This window comes from Gnatocerus cornutus, chromosome 6, assembly GCF_029298725.1.
Source record: "Gnatocerus cornutus isolate USDA-ARS CGAHR chromosome 6, icGnaCorn1.1, whole genome shotgun sequence".
Lineage (NCBI taxonomy): Eukaryota > Metazoa > Arthropoda > Insecta > Coleoptera > Tenebrionidae > Gnatocerus > Gnatocerus cornutus.
This window is the reverse complement of record NC_142238.1, coordinates 17,491,732-17,517,373: the sequence shown is the minus strand read 5'-3', so window position 1 is coordinate 17,517,373 and position 25,642 is coordinate 17,491,732. Positions and strand designations below refer to the sequence as shown.

General features: G+C 33.3%; 1 protein-coding gene across 2 annotated transcripts; it reads left to right on the top strand.

Annotated features, from left to right (window-relative positions):
- The first annotated feature begins 1,475 nt into the window (after nt 1-1,475).
- Dh31 (diuretic hormone class 2) lies at nt 1,476-25,463 on the top strand. Of its 2 annotated transcripts, none has more exons than XM_088038775.1 (4): nt 1,476-1,575; nt 18,736-18,849; nt 20,182-20,292; nt 25,036-25,463. In XM_088038775.1, exons 2-4 carry the CDS (start codon nt 18,740-18,742, stop codon nt 25,169-25,171), a joined length of 357 nt encoding a protein of 118 aa, XP_087894901.1. In that variant the 5' UTR covers nt 1,476-1,575; nt 18,736-18,739; the 3' UTR covers nt 25,172-25,463. The 2 variants fall into 2 exon arrangements, with proteins under 2 accessions (XP_087894901.1, XP_087894900.1); XM_088038774.1 differs by having other exon boundaries at nt 18,736-18,852.
- The last annotated feature ends 179 nt before the right edge of the window (nt 25,464-25,642 follow it).

Below are 25,642 nucleotides of genomic sequence, written 5' to 3'. Positions count from 1 at the left end.
AACTTTACTAAAAATTCATTAACATTACACGTGTGTTCCAGATATAATAATTGCGGTGCCGACAGTGGGGTTTATCAACTATCCTCGAACTCTCAGAACTGACCACTTAAAGTTAGCAAACGAGTAAATTTGATACACCACACAAAGACCAATCTAAGTTTTCCTCAAGTTTGCAGACTGAATTTGAAAATTATTATTACCATGAATCGGTAAAAATTTCCCACGCAAGTTTCTCTTTCGATATCATATTTGCCAAATTTTTTCGTTCCTATTCCTTGAATTTAATTAAAGCTCGTTTTTTAATTACTATTTAATCGCATTATTAAAAACTTTGCAAATATAGTAAAATTAAATATCAACAGCGAAATTACTTCATCTCTCGCAGCGTGTACACAAAATTTCATTTAAATGTGCACTTATTTGTTAAAAAAATTCTAACTACAAATTCTCGTTATACAGTTGTGTAGATAAAATAATATTGGAGACTGTTAATAAAAACAGTCGTGTTTTTTTAGAGACAACGAAGAAAAAAATACAAAATATAAAGTCAATACGATTTTTAACGTTCGATTTGCTACAGTTATCAGTTATGTAAACCAATTTGTCCTTAAATGTCCTAATAAACCACGTTAGAGCTAAAAATTTGGCAACTCTAAAAAAACAGCAAATTTAAACTTTTGACTTTATTTCTATCTGGAAGGCCCGAGTTAAAAGATTTCGAACTTTATACCCCTGGAACTTTGACAAATATAGAGTTCCATTTTGGCCACATTTATAATTTCGCCAACACTTTTGCACATCCATCATTTCTCTAGCTTTTGCTGTCTTTATAATTGTACGACAAAAGAAATACGAGATGCATGTACGTGCTAAAAATGATTCGATTTTACAACACTTTGTAAATTATACTCAACTTACGTGCATGTTTTACAAACTTGCATATTTTCCATGCAATCATATTTTCAACACCTACATCGAAGCATAAATATTCGTTGTCCTTTTACAGTTTCAGTCATCAAAAACAAAATAAAAATCTTTACATGAACACCCTTATTTTTTCGTACCAATTGAAACGAAAATAATGAAATCCTCAAATTTCTTCCTCATCAACAATCAAAACACGTTACTTCTTGTACTGAGATTAATTTTTCGCTCAAGGCTGTGAAATCCTCAATTCGGTAACTTTAGAGAAACGGGTGCTCTTCAACCGCCCCCGCTTAATGTGCACTTCGAATCTTCCCATCTCGCATCGAATTCTCTTTGTCCCAGCAACTTTCTTCCGCGAGCCCCCGCTTTTTTCGTGTTGACTCGTATGACATGTTAATCTATGTAATTAGTCACGCATTGTCAATGGATTTCATTACGATATCGATGAATAGTGATAAGTGTGGTGTTCAACGGGCCGATGCTGATTGGTAAGGGGGCGGTGCGAGCGTCGGGACGCAAGCGGGGACGCCACGATGCCTATAAAAGATGTTCACGTTCATACTGTGGTCCTCACAGTTACAACCCCACATTACAAACGACTTCACAGCCTAGACATCGACGCCCGACCACCAACAGGTGATTTAAGTGGTGAGTTTCTTGTTGCATGAATTTTTTCAATTTAATTGGTGTTGTTAGCGGTAGTCCAATCTCAAGTCATCAAAGTTCTAAAGTGGCACAAACAACCTTTTTGATGCTCACTGATCTTTAACGAGCCTCAAAGAATAAAACTCCGATAGTGCGTGAAATAACGGAACGTGTGCTTGACCCGGCGCATCCACCATTTTTGCAACTACTTTTTCAAAGTTTCTGATTTAATTACAAACTTTTAAATACCTTGGAGTCGGTTTGTTTACGGCTAACACAGAATTTTCGTAAACATCGTTGGGATTGATTTTTTTATTGCCTTAAATTGAAAAAAGCTCTTTCAAGAATGATTAATCAAGTGCCGTCACGCGTTTGTGGAGGGAAATTTTTGTTGCAATATCTGTCGCAATTATAGCTAATAAATCGTTAAGTTCGGCACTCTGATCACTGCTTAATGGAATTGTAGTTAAAATTATGCTACATTACGAGAAATTATTAATCGTTACCGGTTATAATAACGTATTAACATGTTTTGTTACCGACTATTATGCCGTCATTATCATTTAAAATAACTTATTTGTCGAATGAAATGAAACAATTTTATTTTTGTGGAACATGAACACTGAAAATAATTAAATAATAATAATTATACAAACAAGGACTGAAATTTCAAAAGTAAATTAGTTTATCGATAAAACCCTTTCAATTATTTCAGTCTATTATTATTATTACATTATATTGTAAAACATATTCGCTTTTTTATCTAGTGCTGCCGATAAATTAATAATTTTTCAACAAATTTGCTTAAGAGTTTTATTTTTTAAAAATTAAACTAGCCAAATGCAGTTAACTAAGCTAAATTGAATAATTTTTTTTAAATCCACGGTTTTTTTAGTAAAATACTTTCCCTGTAAGCAAATTGCTTGTTTAGATTTTAAATTGGCGATGTCGTGGATCCACGAGTTTGTAATTTCAGATCTGCACACCTAACGTAATTAAATAACACCAAGCACGAAGACTGGAAAAATGCAAATCACTTTTTTAATTATTACACCTTGAGGATCTACCTGGAATTCAAACAATCATTTCAAGAAATTTGTTTGCTGCCTCTTCCATTTAAAAACACAATCAAAAGTAAGCCTCGAATAAAAAATTTCTTTGAAAACAGACAAAATTCGCTAAGTGAAAAACAATTTTGGTAGACGCAAACTTGGTAGCTTTTTGCCAACGGTGCAAGCACAATTATTAGTGTTTTAGTTTGCATCATTAAAATTCCATCCACGAAAGCTCTGTTATCCCTCACTTGAGTAAGAGCCCGTTTTTTCTAAAGCTATGCCCAACATATTTCAATTTACATGCATTAGCTTTGTTGCGCTCAAATTTGCATATATTTGTGATTGTTTTATTTATAATATTCTCTACCACCCAAGAAAATCATGTAGGTGCTTATTATTAGAGTGAAATATTCAAAACTAGTTAAAAATATCCAGGTTTCAGGAATACGATGTAATTATGCTAAAACCACAATACAGAACTCTGTTAAAATTCGAACCAGCAAAGCTTTGTGCGTTCCGCGTTACGCTAATTTCAAAACATTTTTGTTAATCTCGCAAACGGCGGGGCGATATAATGTGATGAAATATGTGCATCCGCGGACATGTTAAACATTCCTGTAATATACGTACATGTGAGATATTTTGCAGTTAAAATCGGCGACTTTTGAGGTATTAACGCGCCATGCCTAACTTTTTTAATATCACGCAGCTAAGTAAACATAATTTTCTTTCACAATGACCATTATTAAAAGCCTACGATTTCTAAAAAAACCATTAATCGATTTGCAGCAACCTACGTAAAATCTAATCACCCATCAAATTATCCCGCTGGGATTTACAGCATCCACAGTTTTATGAAATTGTTGAAATACCTGATAGGGCACGGCAACTATGCTCTTGGCGTGCGTAACAACCTTCAAAACAAAGTGGAAAAGGTAACAAGAAAAATAAGGCACGTTGCAACCATAACTGTCGCAAAAGTTAGCAGTTAGAATAATTTAATTAACCGGGACTTCTCCTCTGATTCTGAACTAATCACAATTTAATCTGAAACTCGTGACGGTGGTACGTTCGTGAATGAAAAATCCAAACTGTGGACATTGTAATGAGGTTTGACCACATGTTGATTGCCCTGTTTTCGGGGCGACCACAGCAGATTGGCAAACAATTTAGTGATTGCAAGCTGCATTTGCACGCAAATGGCGGAAAAATTTTGTTAGGCTTTCCATATATTAGTATTGTTTTCAAATTATCTCTGTTGGACGCGAAATGTGTTGTACTCACTTTAAAACAAACAATTTCGTTTATTCATTATTACTTATCTTCAACTGTATTAATTATTCTGGTTCAGTTCATCGTTGCAATCCTAATTTTAGGGTTGGTGAAAATTGGCTTAAATTTTAAAAGGAGAATTAACAAAATTGGGTGAGCTCGTGGAAGAGGGTTGAAAGATAAAACAAAAAAGGAAGCTCCTACCTAATTTGTTACGGATTAAAATTAATTAAGGGGTAAATCTCATATAACACCTGCTGCTATAAATATTGCATTTTTAATGGTTTGAAAAATCACTTTGTGCAGAGTTTTAAGGATTCATAGTAGCGTGTTCAAGCACTTTTTGCGACTCGAGAATAACGCGAGTAGACATTTCAGAACACAAATAAAGTAATAAAAGTACATAAATATCTAATTTTAAATACACAAAGAATGCACGTGAAAAGTTATTCAATTATTTTCTCTGATTTTCCTTATTGTAATTCTGCTTTATCAGGTTCAGTTTTCCTATTAAATTAATATTTATATACATCCAGCTCTTAGTCGGATTTATTAATTTATAATTTTTCTTTCTCCTGTATTAGATACAGGTCATAAAATATTACTTTTTAAACTTCATACTTTGAGAGACTCCTTAGGAAGTTTTACAATCCAGACACTAAATCCTCGCACATTTTCCATTTGAAAATGGAAATCCACTTTATTTAACATTACCTTGCTTTACACTACCGCATGTCACTTTTATGTTTTCGCAGCATTGATAAATAAATCCGCCACTAAATTTTTATTACACTCGTTTTTATACTTCTACAAGATGCACCATAAACTGTTGTGTCCCGTAAAACACATTTAAGTTCCATATGTTTTCGCTGATTTTTTTTAATTTTTTCTAAGTACGGAGCTGATTCAATCTCCACAAAATGTATAGAAGATGACAGTAAACGGTAACTAGCTTAAATGTATTATGGCGTTCCACCTCATAATATCCGTTTTAGTATAACATGCACAATAGCTTCAACATAGCCTTCTCATTAATCAGGACAAAGCAGTGGCAGTTATTAAAATAGTATCTCTTGTTCCAGCGGTTTATACCTTTAATTTCAAGTGAAAGGAATGAAAGAAGCTGTGGTCATTTTGATGAAAACGATTGATTGCTTAATATCGTACAGTGTTTAGTACTATAATATAAGTTAGTATCTTCATTTTATTACGTCTGACACCTTAATAGAGAAATGCATTGTTTTATTAAATCCCCTGAATTCAATCGTCTCCTTGATGCCGGCACAAAACCTCTTAAACCACCTCGTCTGCTTTCCAATATAAAACTCGAGGGAAATTTCTCTTGATCCCTTAATTTGAATGGAATAATCCCGAAGTTTATCTCTTGTAGTTCGATAACCCAGTGCCATACACAAAACAAACCCCGTAACCCAATAGAAACGTCAAATTAAATTCGAAATGGTCAACGCTTAAAACTGCGTTAACATCACAAACCCACTGGGACAATTTTCAACTGACCAATAAGATAAAGTTCTTAAACAGGAAAGAGGCGCTTTCTTTTATGTTGGCTCGTATTACTTTAGGGATCTTATCATATTAGTAAAGTTTTTCATAAGGAACAATGGCAGTAAGAAATGAAGATGACTTATTTTTGCCCTTTCTTTACAAAAGTCATTCGTTTTATGCCCGACTTGAATTGGTGAACGTTAAATTGACACTAAAGTTCGCCGCAAAAATGAAGTGATTTCGTTGTTGTTCCTTCGGGATTTGCATGCGCCGACAGGAATTTTCAGTCATTCATAACTAAAGTCTGATAATTGCAAACTAAGAGAAAGTTTGTCAAAGTGCTTAAAAGTAGGACGAGTCGCAGTCGTGTGTACAGAAGAGATTCTTTTATTAAAACTCACTTCATAACGTTTCTGTCTAGATCAAACAAGAACATTTTAATAAGTTCATTAGTTTGATGCAGCCTGTTGCGTCGGGGACATTTAAACTAAGGAAAAAAGCATACGCATAGTTTAAAAGCAAATTGGAGCGAAGAAGCTTCATTTTTTATGGCCCAGAATTGCTTAACAATGCCATTACCAAAAGCCTGTTTCTTTGACTGCTTGTTTAGTCTTTGCTGAAAAAATGTATAATAAAAAAAATTTTGTACTCATACTGGCGTAAGTAGGCATTTTTGCACAGACTACTTGCCTTGTAAGTGTGTCATTAAGCACAGAAGTGCATAAGGACTAGGGAAAAGAAATCGCACGGCCTATTTAAGGGAATTTTTTGAGTTGGCAACATAGCAATAACAAATTGGTATCTTTCGCCACCTCTGGGGTGCTTTCATAAAAATCACTCTGCATAAAGTTTGTGTAAAATGTGACACAAAAGCGTTTATAAAGATGCGCAATGCTTTCTGTCAGTCGACTTTGAGCGTTCATAGTTTAATTAGTCCTGAATTTTTGCGAAAATTTGGAAATTTTGACTGCAAAAAAATCAAAGAACTATTTCTTACGTAAAAAATCGCGAGAAAAACGATGGCGCAAACCGCATCTCAATATCTGAAATAGTTTCCGAGATATCGAGCACGAATTGTTTCGAACCTTCAAAAATTTGGCCCTCTGGCACCAACCCAAAATTTCAAACAACCATAACTCAGTTATTTGTTGACGAAAATTAAAAATTCTCATGTTTTTGGATTCAGCGTGATATTCTGCGTAAAATGAAACCCAAATTTGTTGAGTTTGCTTATTAAATAAACAAGGCATTGGCCAAAAACTGTTTTGAAAACGTCATTTTAGGGTGATTTTCAATCAATGTTTTCAAAATGAAAAAATTTTTAATAGCTTTGAATTATACATCAGTCGAAAGAGGAGCTTAAAATCTATCAACTGCTAAATTTGAGATCGATCGGACAAATAGTTTACAAGCTATGGCCAAAAATAAAATAAATGAAAAATTTTCATCGTTTGAGTCGGAATTTTTTTTTGCGAAAAATCGACTAGCGAGTTTTGGGCTTTTGAGAACATTTTCTGGCGTAAAATGAGCCGAGAAAAAGAATGGCGCAAACCGCATCTCAATATCTCAAATAGTTTCCGAGATATTTAATTTTAAAAATTAAGAAAAATGAGGAAAAATTAAAATCAACTTTCCGAAACTTTGATCGGCCATAACTCAGATATTTGTTGTCGGATCTAAATTTAAATCCCAGATTTGGAATCTGCGGAAAATTCTGCGTACACTGATGTATAATAACTTATGTTTACTTTAAAAAATAAGCGAGATATCGATATCAAAAGTTTGGCATAGTTTTAGTCATGAATTTTTGCGAAAATTTGTAAATTTTGACTGCAAAAAAGTCAAAGAACTATTTCTTACGTGAAAAATCGCGAGAAAAACGATGGCGTAAACCGCATCTCAATATCTGAAATAGTTTCCGAGATATCGAGCACGAATTGTTTCGAAACTTCAAAAATTTGGCCCTTTGGCTACAACCCAAAAATTCAAACGACCATAACTCAGTTATTTGTTGACGAAAATTAAAAATTCTCATGTTTTTGGATTCAGCGTGATATTCTGCGTAAAATGAGACCCAAATTTGTTGAGTTTGCTTATTAAATAAACGAGGCATTGACCAAAAACTGTTTTGAAAACGTCATTTTAGGGTGATTTTCAATCAATGATTTCAAAATGAAAACGACTTTTAATAGCTTTGAATTATACATCAGTCGAAAGAGGAGCTTAAAATCTAGTGGCCAAATTTGGGATCGATCGAACAAATAGTTTACGAGTTATGGCCAAAAATAAAAAAAATGAAAAATTTTTATCGTTTGAGTCGGAATTTTTTTTCGCGAAAAATCGACTATCGAGTTTTGGGCTTTTGATTTTTCTAGCGTAAAATGAGCAGAGAAAAAGAATGGCGCAAACCGCATCTCAATATCTCAAATAGTTTTCGAGATATTTAACATTAAAAATCAAGAAAAATGAGAAAAAATGAAAATCAACTTTCCGAAACTTTGATCGGCCATACCTCAGTTATTTAATGTCGAATCTGAATTTAAATCTACGGAAAATTCTGCGTACACTGATGTATAATAACTCAAGTTTACTCGAAAAAATAAGCGAGATGTCGATATCAGAAGTTTGGCATAGTTTTAGTCATGAATTTTTGCGAAATTGCTACTAAATAAATTTTCTTGTTACTGTGTGTACATAATCAGCTAACTCCAAATATCAATGCGGTGACAAAATAAAGTCGTATTCGTAGAAAAAGTATAGTACGCAACGCGAAGGTAAGGCCAATTACGCACTCGTGAAATTATTACTTTACTGCGTGCGTAGTTGGCTACTTACCATTCTTGTTGCGTAATATACTATTTCAGTATGTCAACAGCATCGCAGAAATTAAAATTATGTACGACCAATAAAATTATTAACCTTAATTTGAGCTCTTTTAGACAAATTTAGCTCTTTTTCAATTTTAAATTGGATTTTATCACAAAGCCCTACGACCCTAAAAATAGAACAGATCTGGAAGAAATCGCCCATAATAAATAAAACGCTGGCTCCTTTGGGTCAGGTCCGGGTTTCCTTTGAAGGAATACGTAATACTAACGAGTATCAGCATCGCCCACGTTATCAGCCACAAGTAAACAAGCCCGGATCTGTAAAGTGTAGTAAATAGACTGAGTTGGCTCTGTTAAATTGGTGGTAATGAGAAGATTTCATCTGTGGCGCGACTTCTACCAAATTTGCGAAAAATTCGAGCTAACTAAAGTGGCAGTTTGGGTCACAGAAAGTAAAGTTTGTTTCTTTCGCAACTTTATCGTCGCGGGTGCTCTACGTGCTCTTTATTATCCAAAATTGGCAAAGGTTTTATGTCGCACGCAATTTGTTGTTTTCTGCGTAGACGTGTCAGTTCCATCTTAATTTAAAACTCCCGTTTAATTAAATTATTGAATGACTAGTCAGGTGGGCATTTCCACACGTACACATGTGTTTGACGCTTTCGAGGCCTCATGCACATAACTTCCGCTCATAAAATTCAGTTTTATCCCACGATTTCCATGCTCGAAGTTGTTCATTGAAGCGACAAAATGTATAGAAACCGATTCACTGTGTAAACAGACGTTTACAATTTGAATTAAATCAAACACGTCCCATCACAGTAAGTGAAACTGGAAGTTAATTTGTGTCAACGTTGTTGGTGCAATAGGATAGGTATTGCATATAATCGATATAAAGCAAAGCTTTTCGAGAAGACTTTGTGGAGTATTTACTCGGGCTCAAGCACTTGTTCGGTAATGCCAAGAGCAATTCGAACAACAAGTCAATAATATTGCAAATCGAAGAAAATTTGAATAATGAGGTGACATGTCAAATTGTATCGCAATTAATTAAGTAAACAGTTTATTAATTTGGAAATGTAATAATAATATTCTATTAAATTTGAAACCTACGCTTCATTATGGATGCGATTGTCACACAAATCTGACATGCTCATTGAAGACATAAAAATCGTTCAAAATAAAAGAACCTTTAATTAAAATTGCAGTGATTGTTCAGAATCAAAAATCTATGATTTAAAATATGATTCCCATGGCGTTTTTCTTCATTTCCATAACAACATGGACAAACAGGTAAATTACAGGTGGTGCTTCGGTTTTTATGCTATAAAATGGTAATCCCACTAACCAGATTATTGCAACTGCAATATTTCGTAATTAACGAAAAGCCAAACAAATGAAAATTGATTAATACAACATTATGAAACAATAGCCAACTTCACTCTAATTGCCAAAATTAATGCCGTAGGTACCAAACTTTCCTTTGAAACTTCGGGTTTGTGGCATCGGTTTCGATCAGTACAGTAGAATTTATAAAGAGAAATAAAATTTTATATCGGACGTTTACCTATAAATGTACACGTGAAGTGTGTAGGATATATAAAATTATGTTGCCTCTGCTATTCACTAGTATAGCTCTCGCCATTTAATATTTAATGCTGTGGTTGGAACGACACTTTAAAATGTGTGTATAAATATTTCCCGATAACTCCAAAGAGATTGCGATTCTGTTTTGTATTGTAGTCATGAGAATTTAACTAATGAATATTTGTAATAAAAAATGTTAGTTGCGCAAATGGTTTTTTCATATAAATAGATTTTCTCCTTTTCAAGTTTTCGCTGGCCATAGAGTTGCCAGAAATGCATCAATAAACATATTGCCTCAAAGCTGCCAAGCTCTCATTGTGAAAAAATTTGCAAGCTCACCAATAAATAGAGTGGAAGCAAATATTGAATACTTAAATAGAAATGTAACAAAATTCCAGTGTATAAAGAATTCCTGAAATCCTAAATTAAATCACAGAAGTTTATTAATAATTGTAATAAATTTGCAACACAAGCTAATTTTTTCCCGGCTCGTTTGCCAGTTCATTCTTTATCTTTAATTACATTTCGGCAAACAATAAAAAGCAAGCGTTTTTTATGGCTTGATACCTATCTCCAATAAATTTTATTACGCAAGTTAAACTCGCCGAGTTAAACAAAACTACAATCTCGCTAGTTCAGTTCCATAAATTTACAACTTCCTCCAATCCACTAACTCGCTTTCATTATTAATTTTAGTCCGTAAAATCCGATCAAAATTATTTCGCGCTCCTACTTCACCTGAGAGAAGAAATTAAGCAAACACAACTTGGGAGAAGCTCTTTAACTTAGGTGTAACACTCTCAGGTACTCAACACGATGGAATAACTTTCTTCAATATGCTGCTACTTTATTTTTATTCGATCTCCTTGACTAACACGGGAAACTTTATTAACTATCATCCTTGACCAGTAAAAATAATCGGGAGATTAAGAGGTAATGAGTGTTTTTATTAAAAATGATTCAGTTAGAGTTGAAGGATGGAAAAATTCAGAGAGGGTTTACTTTCCTCTCAGCGCTTTCTGTGGAAATCCAATATTCCCTCTGTATAAGAAATGCTAACGTATGTCGTTTGAAAGAGATGCCATTTTGTAAGAAATCGCGTTACTTTTTAATCTAACCGATTCAAGTTAATAGAAACTTATACTATTTTATCAATTTTTACGAAATAATTTAGCGAAGATTGATAGGAGGGTCGACAGTAAATCCATCATTCATAATTTCACGAAAAATGCACCGGTATTATTACATCACCGCCACTTTCTTTGCAAAGTTTGATAAGAAGAAAATAGACTGAAGGATCAAATTCCTCCATTGAAATTCGATTTGTGACAGACAGTGCTAATCTAATCTCCACGAGTGCTCACTATGCTTTTATTGCCCTATTAACGATTTTATCATGAATGTGTAATTATATCCCTATATTAATTTATCTCCAACAAACAAGCTTCTTGACGGTCTAAAAACTTTTATAATATATTTTCATTTGTCTAGTTTGTATGGTAAAGTTGAAAATAATTGTAAAAGTGAGACATTGCCAAGTTACGGGGTTCCTTTGAAAATTCAACAAGTTGTTAAAGTTCTCGCCTGAGAATAATGCAAACTTATAATATCGTTACTTTCAATGGTAAATGTAGCACCCGAGATGAAAATTAAAATGTTAAAATTGATTAAGCCTGCATGAGAGATGACCTCTACAAAGCGTCCCACGAGGACTTTTGAGGAAACTTTACCCAATGGTATCACCTCAGGTTCAATAAAATGACGAAAACGGTTTTCTTACGTAAATAAGAAGTTTGAGAGGTACCGAAATCGAGCCTTTTAACTTGTTACAAATAGATAATTCATCTTAACTGGGATATTAGTGGAAGTTGACAAAGCGTTGTGATGGGATGAAGCCTCAAACTTTAACAACTAAATCATCAATACGTTAACTAGAAGAGAAAGTTGATGAATATAGGGGAGTTCGAATTGCGACTGGGCTAACAAAAAGTTTTTCGCATTCATCAATTAATTCCGGGCTGATTTCTAGGTGGCTCGGATAACATTAATCTAAATACCAGAAATTCGTAACTGGTAGGAAAATAGGGAATACATGGTTGTACACTAATTAAATTATACATTTGGGCTTATCGCGTGCAGAATTTCAACAATCACAACTTGCTGAAACGTTCGACTAAATTTTAGGCAGGATTTCGCTTTTTTATACTTTTATTACTTAACTGATTATTTTATTATCAAACGTCTTGAGAGTGTCACTGTTAATTACTCCAACCATTATCGGATTTACTCTTCAATCTTAATAATCAGTCGTGGAGGATTAACGACACTGAAATGAAATTAGTTAAAGCACCCGTTAATTCTTTGTTTAGTATTTTATCGCCCCAGTTTTTGTTATTTTACAAGGAAAAAATCCCTCATCAGAGATTAAGCTCGTAATATGTTGATTAAATCTTCAACATATTTAATTGGATCCGAAACCTAGCTAATCCCTTGAATAAAAAGATGAGTGCGGTGGTAATACCTAAGTAACCACTGAGCGTTGTATTGACTCTTAACGTAGTAGGGATTATGAAGATGTCGTAGTCGTGGATTTGAACCTTTATGCAAACGGTGCGGTTGAAGTCTTATTTGCTGAAATCATTTGGGACAGATATAATTTGTACTTATTATGTACAAGACGTATTTAGGAGAACAGAGTTAAACAACTTGGTAATTTGAAGATGGGAAACTTCAGGTGAAATGAAATTAGCGCCACTGTTAGTTCCTCAAAAATCCGTGTCGAGTTACTAGTTTGGGACACGAGCTAATTACTGTTAGAACTTACACCAGCAATTTTAATTCCATGCATAGCATATGAGCAGAAAACTTTACCCAATTTAAGAGGAGCCTTCACTCATTTCTCTTATGGGCGGTCCAATGTAAATTGGCGGGTAAACAACTCTTTTATTAAAAAGTATCGACTTTTTTTCGAGTATTGGCTTGTTACTCCTATTACCAAGAGCCTGCTTTATCACTTTTCTAAAAACACTTTCGAATTTCTTTTAATGGATGTTATTTGATGCACAATTAAACACTTTTCCTTTTTTGATGTTTGATTATTTTGATTGGAGTTATTACGAGAGCTATGTACAAAAACAATGTTACAAATTTGTTTAAATTAGCTACATATACAGGATGATTTTTTAAAAACGGCAGGCGTTGTAGAATTTTTATTTATGAACCGATTTCCAAAATTTAAAAAACAAGTTAAATGGTTTTAAATTTCCTATAAACTGATGATTTTAAAAATTTTTTTAATGTCTTAGTATCTTTTGGGCGATACTCAACTTTCTTATTTTAAATTGACACCCATATTTTTTTTTTCAGCCTAGTGAAACAAATAACTATTGGTTAAAAGTTGAACATATTACATATTTCTGAATCAAGAAAATTAATATCTTCCAAATTATGAAAAAAATGGGTTCCAATTTAAAATAAGAAAGTTGAGTATCGCCCCAAAAGATAATAAGACATTTAGAAAAATTTTAAAATCATCAGTTTATAGTAAATTAAAAACCATTTAATTTGTTTTTTAAATTTTTGAAATCGGTTCATAAATAAAAATTCTACAACGCCTGCCGTTTTAAAAAAATCACCCTGTATAAATAAAAAAATATGTGTCCGCGTATTTTGATTATTGAAAATTCGGTCATTTTTCGTGAATAAAGATGGATTTATCACCCTAAACTGTTTAATCAAAAAAAAATAATTTTAAAATTCAGAATATGTAAGACCAGATAAGAGAAAAACGATGACAAAAACCGCATCTGTCGAAGGCCAGATATGTTTCACTTTAAATAAATACGTTAAAATTTTACTCTATTTTAAAGTCTGTGCAAAATTATGAAATGAACACGAATAATTCAATTTGCTCTGCACATAAGCGAAAGCATCAGCTGAATTAGATTTACGAAAATAATTTTTTTGAAGAAATTAAAATTACAAATAAAAATTAATAGAAAAGGATGTATTATTATTGGACTTCATTAATACACTCTTTTTCATTAGGTAACTCTTTTTGTGATTTGTTTAGTACACCAATTACAAAATTGTTGTTAAAAATAAGTTTGTTTCTAAACACCTCAACTTTTAGATGGTGAAGAACTGGAACATGCTTTGTTTGCATTTGCCACCACTGCAACCAGTTTTGCAGCTCCATAACTGTACAATTTGTAAGGTTCTTGTCTGACAATTCCGCAGGAATTACGGGAGTTTAAAAAATCAGTATTGTGTAACTCTCTGCCAAACGACCAATCACAGAGCAGCATTTTAAATTTGGCGCCTACAAAAAACTCCAGAAAAAAATACCCTTCGAGTCTACTGTAATTCGCATATTATTTTCAATTGTAACTATGTTCTCTTACGTAAAAATTAAATTTTTTTAAAGTAGCCCATTTTCTCACCAGAATACAAAAGTGTGCATGTGTTGTAACAACTCGTTCGTTAATGGACAATTAATAACTTCCAATATTAAATGCACTCACCCGCATCGCTGGTTCATGCTTTAAACAGTTTCGATTTATTAATCGCCTTCAATAACAAACTATGCAGTTTATTACATAACTATTTCTACGTTTGAGTTACAGATCAATCGAAACAGCTCAAAATCTATCAACTGGCCAAACCTCAAATCGGTAGGTCAAATTACGGTGGCGGTCAAGACAACAAAACATAATTTAAAATTTTTCATCGTTTGAGTAGTTTTTTTCCCAAAAAAATTGAAAGAAAGGCGCTAGAAAAACGAAAAAATAAATAAATTCTATAACTGTATTCAATAACGATATAGCTGCAGTGTTGTGCTTGGCGAACTCTAGAAATAGATAACATGAAAAAACAAAAAATTAAAAAAAAATATTTAACAATGTCATTTCTAGAATTATTGTGAAAATTAAGAAATGAGATTTCGCATAGATCTTGCTTGCAGCAGCGCATTTTTTTTAAGAAATCCAAAAAATTTACAAATACAATTAAGCAAAATCTGGAAAATTAAGCTCCTATAGAATAGTTACAGTTGTCATAAAAAACATAAAAAAATACTTTGGTTCTCGACATATTTTATTATTACTTTGCATTGCAATTCCCATAAGCAAAATATAGCTGGAATCCCCTTAATTATTCAAATCTGCCTAATGGAGGTTGGAGACTTAAATTAACACGCGACAAGTTTATTACCCTGATTGAAACTTCATTACAACTTCGAATGAAAAACGCTTAATTAAACATTCACAAATATTAATAGCCCCATTTGAAAAAATTAATTAAAATTCAGAGTAATTAATTCATTTCCTTGAATCGTAAAAGGCGGTAAATATTTTAGAACCAAATCAATAATTCATCACACATGTGTTAAAACTTTCTGCCTAATGTTTGTTTCAATAGGTGGCCTTTCCGTCGAATTCCTGAAAATCTTAAGTGAATGTTAAAAGGCACGATTTGAATAATGTAGTCAACGTTTCGAAAATTTTGATGCAGGATCTCAAAGGAAATGCGAACGGACAATCCGTTTGAAAGAAATTAAAGGAGTATTCTGCATGTAAATAAAGAGGGAAACTGGGAATTGAGAAAGCGGTGCATTAGCAGCTGTAATAGCTTTTTATATTTTATTGAAAGCGCAACATGAATACGGAAAGACAACAAAAATTATTCTGTTTTGATTCAATTTACTCAAAATTTGCAGGAAATTCTCTAATAATAATTTGATGCAGTACTTAATTCCTCATCATGTTGAATATCAACAATAGAGCAATTTCATAAATCTTTGTACTAACAAACCATCATGCTAATTAAAACTGAGTTTGTAACTGGTACAAGTGCTTAGTTGTCACATCACACATCACATGTGTTATCTCCGAATCCGAGCAATTGAAAACAATTTTTTTTTATGACGATAATATTTTTTTTAATTAATCCTTTGTTTAGTTAGGCCGTTCCCAGTGATGAATGACGACAAACCCAAAAGTTATGAACGGTAATTCCATCGCCAGACGCCGGCCAGCCCCCCAATCTGATATTTGCATTGGTTAAACACTCGTCTTGAAAAAAATTTAATTTACTTTCCCACACACACAATTGAAGGGTTTTTATGAAAAAAACGAACGAAATACATGCAGTCCTAAACCCAGAAACAGAATACAGATAAAAACATTAGAATTAAATATTAGCACTGAAACAAACACGCTGTTTTAGTGAACAAAATGCTAATTTCTCAAATTGGATTCGAATTTCATTGCAGGATGTAACGAGGATAATGCTAATATATTATTTATACTGTCGTGTTGTTCTTTCGAGTTTTATCTCTAGCTCTGTTAAATCGGAAAGATAACCAGACTGGAAAACACAGTAGAAACTCCATTTTATTTTACAACTTAGTCGTTACAGACAAATTTTTCAAATTGGTGGATGCGCCGGAATATTTTTCCATCCTTTTGCAATTACTTCGAGGAAATTAATACCACAAACAGTACATTGAAACTCAAACACCGTTTAATTACTACTGACAAAAATTTTTAACGTTTCTATTTATTTTAAATAAATAAACACACATTTCAGGGTCGGGATGATACAAATTCGTGTTTAATTATTGACGCTTTCTAAAATTTGCTCGTCGCCGGATATTGATATAATACACAATTCTGTTTAAAATCCATTTCGTTTTAATGATGGATCGTATCTCTGAAATTCTCCGAGATTAACATTTTATTTATAAGCGTTGAAACTGGAAAAGACATTCCCTTTCAAATATAATGAGGACAAAGGAAACAAGTCCCTTGAAAATTGGTTGTTTTAAATATTTGATCTTCGAATTTTAATTATAACAAGACTTGCGAGCTACGAAGTAGACAAACAAACGCAAGCATAAATAATTATGCAACCAACAATACGGCATGAAATTAAATTTTGATCCAAATGTTGAAAAACCTTCCGCGTGAAGATTTGTTTAGCACAAAAGCAGGTAAAATATGGTGGTAAAAATACAACATTTGACCATTTTCCAGTTATAAAAAAAACAAAATTTTTTGTTGCGTTGTTGATTTATACAGAACAATTTCCCAACTACTGTCGAAACTAAATCGTCAATTTAATCTCGTGTATGATCACTAAAATAACAAATAATGCAACTGATTCAAATATTGAATTTGCCCCACATAGAGCGCAGAGATAACGCACTATTAATAACACTAGTATCGGACCGTCATCGTCATTTTGAAACACCACGGGATAAATAACACATAAATAAGAGAAAAAGCACAACAAATTAAAAATAACGTATGTTCCAGTTTTAGGCACGAGTTTTAAGAAATTTAATTACGAATTCAGATCAACCATAATTGGCACAAAAACACATTTGAGCATTAATCAAATTTAATCTTGAATGGTTCGTTTGTGAATGAATGATAACAACCAGCATGAAATTAGTGTCTCATCAACGTGCATTTCCTGGCCGCAATTGCTCTAAATCTATGAATTCTTCCCAATATTAAACCAAATAAGTATTATTTCAGCCTCTCTCAATGTTGTGATTAAATACTCACCGCAAAGATCTTTGTTATTGCAGAGAACTTCGCAACAACTGGAAACGTCGAAACAACAGTTTTGTTTCACTTGCTGAAAAACAACAAACTTTGTTTACACTAAAAAAATGTCGTACTTTGTTAGCATCACTATCGATTTCCTTTCATTATAAATCCACGTAAAGCGAGGGCGAAATCAATTTCATCTCTCCCTTTCGAGTTTATTTCGTTATTTAATGACTCCCTCATTTAGAAAGTGCATACAAACTAGTAAAGACGCTAGGCAGTGTAGCGGACGTGAGTAATAAACTTTCAGCTGCTCCCACAGGATATACGTGATGCATTCGTCCTGAGAAAAGTTGTTTCATTTAATTATAATATTCTTTCCACACACTTGAAAGCATGAAGGAAAGTCCTCGTAAATATTCCTGCCCGAAGCATTCGAAGTATTCGCGGACGAAGGAGGGAAACGTGATTTTTAATTTTGGAGGAAATTAGCAGCCCCAGGTGGTCAATTTCTCATCAAGAAATTGCTTTACATATCGAGAGTCATCGCTAAATGAAAATTAAAAGCGCAGCTGCATTTTTAAGCCCACAAATCAAGAAGCGAAGTTGTGGTTTTTATGAGAAAATGTTGAACAAGTGCGCCCCAATTAGAAACTTTCCGCGGAATATTTTAGCTTGTTGCTCCGTTAATTAAAGCAGACTACAATTTTCTGTATAATCCCATAAATTTGTAAATAAAAGTTCTAAATATCGTCCAAAATTGGTACTTTGTCCCGGCGCATCCGCCATTTACGCCATCGCCCTTATGATTAAGTTTTTGCAACAATTTAAGTGATAGTGTAGTGCAAACCAACAAAACTGTTAATTGCTAAACCCAAACCAAAATCTTTTCCTCTCTCAGATTATCTCGCCAGCTCTCCGACTAATCTTAATCCCACAATTCGCTGTTTTATTGAGAAATTTTCGCCGATTTGACAATTTATCCCCTCAATGAGTGTCTTTACGAACCGAACAAGGACCTCGCTAATAATATTTTACGAGCATCGACTCATAAAACCACAAAATCTCGAGTTTTATTATATTTACATCAATATTTCACAGTTCCAATTAAATAGAATGTGAGAAGCTTAAGGGTGAAACAAACAATTCACCGAACTTCACCAAAGTTTGGTGTTTAGGAGACAAACACAACTAAAGTTAGCTTGGTTAGGGACAAAGCTGTTCCTATGTTTTCTTCATTCGTCACATATGTCACATTAAAGCAAAAATAGCAAAAATTTGCCATCCCCGGAGATTTATCTCCGATAAAATAAACAAAAAGAGAGGATTTAAATAAATATTGCCTCTTTCCAATTTCAGGAAGATGAAGCCATCAATGATTCACAACAGCGGAGTCTCTCTGTTGATGCTGCTGGCAGCTGGAGTTCTGTTGTTTGAAACGACTACGACTTATGCAGCCCCCCATTCATCCAGGTAGTAGTATCTTAACACAATTTTTAACAATGACATGATTTCAACAATTTACGACGTTGACGTGATCGAATCACATTAAAGCGCTAAGTGAATTGTATGACTTTTAAATTGCTCTAATGGAAAATGAAATTCGCAATTTTCAGTTAAACTGTCCACAAGACTCCTGAGTGATTTTAAAACTATTTATAACCGAGCGGTAATCTTTAAGACGCTTATCTTTATTACAGTAGGTATAATAAATTATTTTAAATTAAATTCATTGTTTACTAATGTTTTATCGATTGTAACTTTTATAACTACTTAATTTGTTATTGCAATTTGTAGATCAACACAAACCATAAAGTTTATAATAATAAAAACTCAACTTTAACGATCTCAGATCCAGTCAAATTTTCAGAATTAGCATTACGAAAATAAATTGATTCAGTAAGACGCCACAAAATAATTCTTTAGATTTGATTCTGTTGGACTTAATCCAATTGATGACAGATATATTACTACAAAAACATTTGATTTATGGCGAGTCAATGACTAGTTTAAAATCGCGTGTACACGTAACAACAGTAACGTGTTTTTTTCCAATTCAATAATCACTGATGCTAATTTCGTATTAGAATAGATCCCTAGGCAGTGTTAACAAGCATGGGACAACTTTCATTTCATTCCTTTACCAACACCAGTAAAAACACTTAATTAAATTATTCTAAAAAAATAACAATTCTAAAATTAAATTGTGTCACAAGCTTCGTTTAGGTCAAGAATAGAGCACATGTGCCATTCTCAGGCTGCCAAGATTTCATTTATAACTCTGTTGAATGACCCTTCTTGAAACTAAATTGACTATAGGAGAGTAAATTGGAGCAATCAAAATATTTAGAAGATCCACAGCCTCTAGAAAGATTTAAAATTGATGTCACTACACTTTAACATTTTTTGACGATTCTGAGGCAAAATTACAGTGTCTATAGAAAATATTACAACGCTCGCTATCATAAATATGTGCGTTAATGCACCTTCGTAGTTGCACTTATTTTTTGCAGTTTTGTTTACTGCAAGCGAGTATGACACATTTTTCTTATCAGCAGTTGCAATTGCGTAATAATGCAGGTGTTTTGCCATTTTTATTCCACTGTATAATTTTCGAGGAAATTGTTTTAAATTGTAACAGCTAAAAATATCAGCGGAAATGTTAGATCATAGACCATTTCCATAATTCCGCTTTATCCCACTTATCAAACTGTAATAAATGTACCATAAATAGGGCTTAAATTAATTTACTTGAGATAACTTAATTGCTATCGTGTTCAAAGATCTAACAAAATATTCTTGTAGCTATCCTGGATACTATTCGCCTCTCGCTCTGGAAGGACAAAATCCCGAATATCTCCTCCAAACTATAGCAAGATTGAGGCAAGCACTGATTGCTGACGACGATTTAGAAAAGTAAGTAGCAAATTCTCGTGAATTTATATCCATCCTGCAGGATTGGTGTTGAAAAAAAATGTCCCACTTTTATCAGTTGCACTTGAACTGCATTGTTTTTAGGCCATTGAGGATACACTAAACGTCTAATTAATTTCTACGTAAACATGGCTAAAAGCCCGGGAAGTAAATCTGGGTGGTAGCTCGAGTGTCAGTTTGGCAGAAATTCGATCCAACTGATAAAAGAGGGAAGGACGAAAATTAACTTTTGCTGTTGAGTGATAACTCGAGGAAAAATGTTCGCTTGTAGAACGTGCTGTATATAGATAGCATTATCTTTGCACTTTAAACATTGTTTATGCTTAGCACATCATAAAATAATAATTTAGTTTTCACGCTGTATATAACTATCAATACTATCATGTATGAATGAAAAAATTTTATTCGCCGATATTGAACTTGCCCGTCCACCTCAAAGCGTAAGATTAACTATATATAGACGGGACTTTATAAAAAATGCATGGAGACGAAATTTCTAAAAGATTCTAAAAAATTAGGCAATAAAACAAGTTCAAAATAGCAAATATATTCTAAAAATGCGAACGGATCAGAATAACAAACATTTTCGTAATTTTTCACATTTTCCGCTCTCCATTGTAGCCAATCATAAAAATGCACACCCACCAGACGCCGTATTTTCGTTCTAGAAAACATTTATCAACAAAATAATATTCGCAACTTAGTCTACTCGTCTACTCTTGCCAACTCTATTTTTTTCACTAAATTCCCCGACATCATCCTCCGAAATAACGATATAAATTTAGTACTTTTTTGATAAATTGAATTCCACTGGCCATCACTGTTCAGTAAGAATTCAATTATGGTATAGAATAACCTAATTTCAGTTCATCCTAAATAAGAAGCGCCCAAGCGTACAATTCTTTTGAAACGACCACAGCTGAAAAATTGACTTCACACTAAAAATTACAGAAAATGTAATTTCCTAACAGTTTCCATTCTTGTCTTCGGATTACAGGGAGCCAGCGCAAATCCCTTGTTCAATTAACACGTGCATTTGACGTGTGAAACCACACTAACATTAGCTTACCTGAAGAGTTATGAATAAATGATCCAACTGGACGAGCTTTCGTCACACATCTCGTCAAAGATTCATGCATTTCCTAACTTGGTTGGTAATCTTAATATGCGCAAAATATTTATAAGACGAGCAGTGGCGTAACTTAGTGACACCAGTGGTATTTTAATATTTTTATTTTAATATAATTAGCCTTGAACTTTCTGGTAATTTATTTGAAACACTTCAATTCGTGCGGTACTTTCTTAATTACTGTTGAAGTGTACAAAATTACAAAGCATCACCCACGTCTTTCCAATTATACGTAAAACGGTTTCGTTGGTTTCCGTGGGTCATAACCGCTCATAAAACTATCTATCACGTTAACAAGTCCGCTGTTACAACGTGTTATTAAAATTATCAACCGACGTCACAATAATGCCCACGCGTGAACCTTAGGTACAATTTACAAATTAAAAAATTGGATGAAATACGATTTGCATTTCTATTAAGTGTTTTACTATAATTAGAGCGGTTCCCACAAGGAAATATCAGATGGAAAGCTGAATTTCTCGGTGATTACATCGCATAACCGTATTTTTTAAATGAAACCAAGCTTGGGAAACGCTCCATTTTCATGGAAATCGCAGTGTCGACAATTACGACGTTTGCAACCGAACTCGAGATTCTATGGAAAAGGGTCGAAGGACGAATTTCAAACATTTAAACAGAAATCTGTTTTGTTTTGACACGATAGTTCCCCTGGAGGCTTTAGATTAAATTTCTATAAAACTAGCTAACATATTCAAATTCGCAAACTTTTCATGTTCACACCAATAAAACTTTGTCTGCGGTGCTGCAAAAAAAGGAAAGTTGGTAATGGTCAGACGTTTATTTTATTTGCACCGTTTTTTCTACGACAAACATACGGTATTTTCACGCCACTCTCGATTAAGTTTTATCTAGAAGGAATTATTGATTTACATAACAGCATCATAGTGGTGACGCTTTTATCTCTCTCCATTCATATTCAGAATAGCGGTAAAGTTTTTCAGATAACACCGGCATAGAGTTGTAAAAAATTGTTATTTGATGACAAATATACGAAAAACAGAACATACACTGAATTAAAAATCAATCTCCGCATTGGAATTTTACTGTTGTCGATAAACTTCATTATGTAAAATAATCGATCTTTAAAACCAACATTCATCACTCGTGTTTTAAAAATATTTTTATTACCCCACAAAACATGCTGTAAATTGCTTCCTCTATCATGTCAACTTTTTTTACGTGTTGCAAACAGATACATTTCCGTTTGTTCTAATGCATGTTTTCAAAGAAGAGTTTTTGTAAAAGCAGGAATAGAAACAGGTTTAGAAAACGATATCTGCAGTAAATTATTTTCTATAGATGCCTCTGGTGTCGTTTTGCGCTTGCAAATATGTATTTCGACAAAGAAAAAAAATTCAAGAACGTCTCCACCATAGCTGTACATAGCCACTTGGATGTCTTGTTTCGTGATTGGCCTTAATGTGACCAAAAATCGTCGACTAATAAAAAATTTCCAGCTCAGTGCCATCCAAACGCGGAAATGCAGATTTGGGGTTGGACAGAGGATATTCGGGAAAACTCCAGAATTCACAACTCTTAGCCAAATATTATGGGGACTTGAGAGGTTAACCAAACACCAACCCGGAAAGAAAACAATTTTATATAGTTTTAATCTAATAAACAGCATTCATAAGAAGACTGTTATTCTTGAAAACATATTGTTCTATTTCATGATGTTATAATGTTTCACGAACAATAAAGTTGAAGATAAATGCGCCCGATATTTCAGCGTGTTCACATATTTATTGTGTTCTCTATCGCAAGCTTGAATTTTCTATTATTAAATACAAAATATCTTACGGCGCCTCCTTTGTTGAGAGAAATACTCGAATACCACTGACTTTATACCTGGCACAAATTCAGCCAGAAATTAACTCTAGTTTTTTTTAGTACAAATATTAATCTGACTGTATAAACTGTACATAAACGCTTCTGTTACTTCTGTCTATAACAAATAACCGAAACCTAAGAAATAATGTTTACAGCTCCACGGAGGATATGAATATTTCTAAACGGTTTCTACCTATAAGTTTCGGAGTAGACCGAGGAAGTTCGGGAAAAGTTGAGAATTTAACGAGGTGTCTCGCATTTAGAGCTTCTTCTCCTTGTGGACCAGGACGAAGGAAGCGTAATTTCAATTCTATTTATAATTGTTATCAGAAGAGGAGTTTCACTTGCGTGGAGTAAATAACGGACATTGAAATGCAGATCTTGGGAAAACTGGCGACGCTAAATAAATTATTTTTCAAATAATGATAGTGTATTTTTTAAGATAACGAAAAATATTCCCGACACATGTACACCAAATCCAAAACAACCAAAATTATCAATAGTACAGATCATATCTTTATTGCTTTATTACAGTCAAATCCTAATCAGAATAATTACAGGCTTGTTTGTCATCCAAATCCAAATGACATCCACGAGAAGATAATTAATATTTCGGAAATGTTATAAATAAGTCGAGGGGAGTTCGCAGTAATCAATCTAGAGATTTTATTTCTTAAATGTGACCATCACTTAAGTAATAAAATAATACTAAAGCTTACCGAGAATTAGATTAATATTATGATTGGATAAAGACATCTCCAATTCTGCCAACCAGAAAGAGCTGGTATTCAACAATCGCAAAATACACCAATCTCTAAACGTTCAGAATTTCTTTAAAATTTGTATATCTCCTGAAAAGTCTGCATTTTTAACTTTAAATGGGCTCTTTACTCTTATACAATGATCACATTGAAACCACTTGTACTAAAAACTGGAAATAGGCTTATAATTAAGCGACACAATAGTAGTGCAATACAAAGTAAGCAGAATTAAACAAAAAAATCCAAGCCAGTACATGTTTGCAGTTTACATTTTTTTATTCATTCATTTATTTAGATGTAAAATTCTGTAAAAACAACTTTGTTACGCTAAATATTACAAACATAAATTTGTTGAAATTCTGTTTGATACAAAGTTGGTAATGTTTGTATCTTCTCAAAACATTGAAGTACCACTTGAAGCTGCTTCTATTATAAACAAAACAGCGCGATAACTGCCGCGTTAATAAAACTACAAATACAGAAAATATTAGCGTCTTGTTAGATAAACTCCGTTCCTGCAGTAGACGCAAATTCAAACATAGTGCAGTATTGTTGATTACTATTTAATTATTCGAAAGTGTCATCATTATATCACTCTAATTTAATTCTAGAGTCAAATTAGTGCTTGATGATTGTTACATAATGTGTTATCTTCGTTATTAATTAATTTTAGCACTGGAACGGAATTAACAGAAGCACTCAGACGGAACGGAATCTACAAAAAAAGTCTAAGACAACGCAATTATATCTGGTATAAAGTCGGTTTTTACTACTAAATAAAATAACCATAATCTATAATTTCATATTTTGCCGAGTACAATTCTGTTTATAATCGCTACGCAGAAATTGATTTTAACTTTGAGTTACCGACGTCAGTAGCATATTTGCTTATCAGTTTGTTTTAGAATAACTTCAGTGAGTGTGTTATCGGCAATTAAATGATTTTGTATTATTCATGTTCGTACTAAGTTGTGATTGTTTCAGCTCAAAACGTGGCCTAGATCTAGGTTTAAATCGCGGTTTCTCCGGTTCCCAAGCTGCCAAACACTTGATGGGTCTAGCAGCTGCCAATTTCGCCGGTGGCCCAGGAAGACGACGTCGAAGCGAAGAAGAAGCATAAATTGGCCAAGAATTCTCTTTATTCCAAGTTCCTAATGTTCACTTTAACCCCTCTATCATTTCTGTCGTGTATGGTAGAAGACCCACTCAGTAGAATTAGAAATAGCTATGATTGTATGATAAAAGAAAAAAATGTGTTTAGCCCTTCCTCCTAACCTTCTGTATACTGACATTACTGGAAATAAAGCACAGATCGAAATTACAGCACCTTAATTTTCAACGTGTGATTGTTTGTTAGTTAAGAAATGTATTGTACAGCAATTATATTTCGTTTAATAAAGTTTAAAATATCACTGTGTGGTTTGCTAATCGTCTGCCAAATTTTGTCGCCTCTAGTTCACATTTAGTTGAAAATAAATCAAAGGGTTGAACATATTGTCTTCAACTTTGGACCGCTTCGAACTTATTACAATAATTGGTACCAAATTACCCAAGTGCATGACTACTGATTTTCAAACTCTAATTGACTTCT

Excerpts from the sequence above, each read along its gene's own strand:
- Dh31 (XM_088038774.1), top strand. The coding sequence starts at position 18,740 with ATGAAGCCATCAATGATTCACAACAGCGGAGTCTCTCTGTTGATGCTG. Across the intron at positions 18,853-20,181 it reads GCCCCCCATTCATCCAGGTA|CTATCCTGGATACTATTCGC; the intron begins GTAGTATCTTAA and ends ATATTCTTGTAG. Across the intron at positions 20,293-25,035 it reads GCTGACGACGATTTAGAAAA|CTCAAAACGTGGCCTAGATC; the intron begins GTAAGTAGCAAA and ends TGATTGTTTCAG.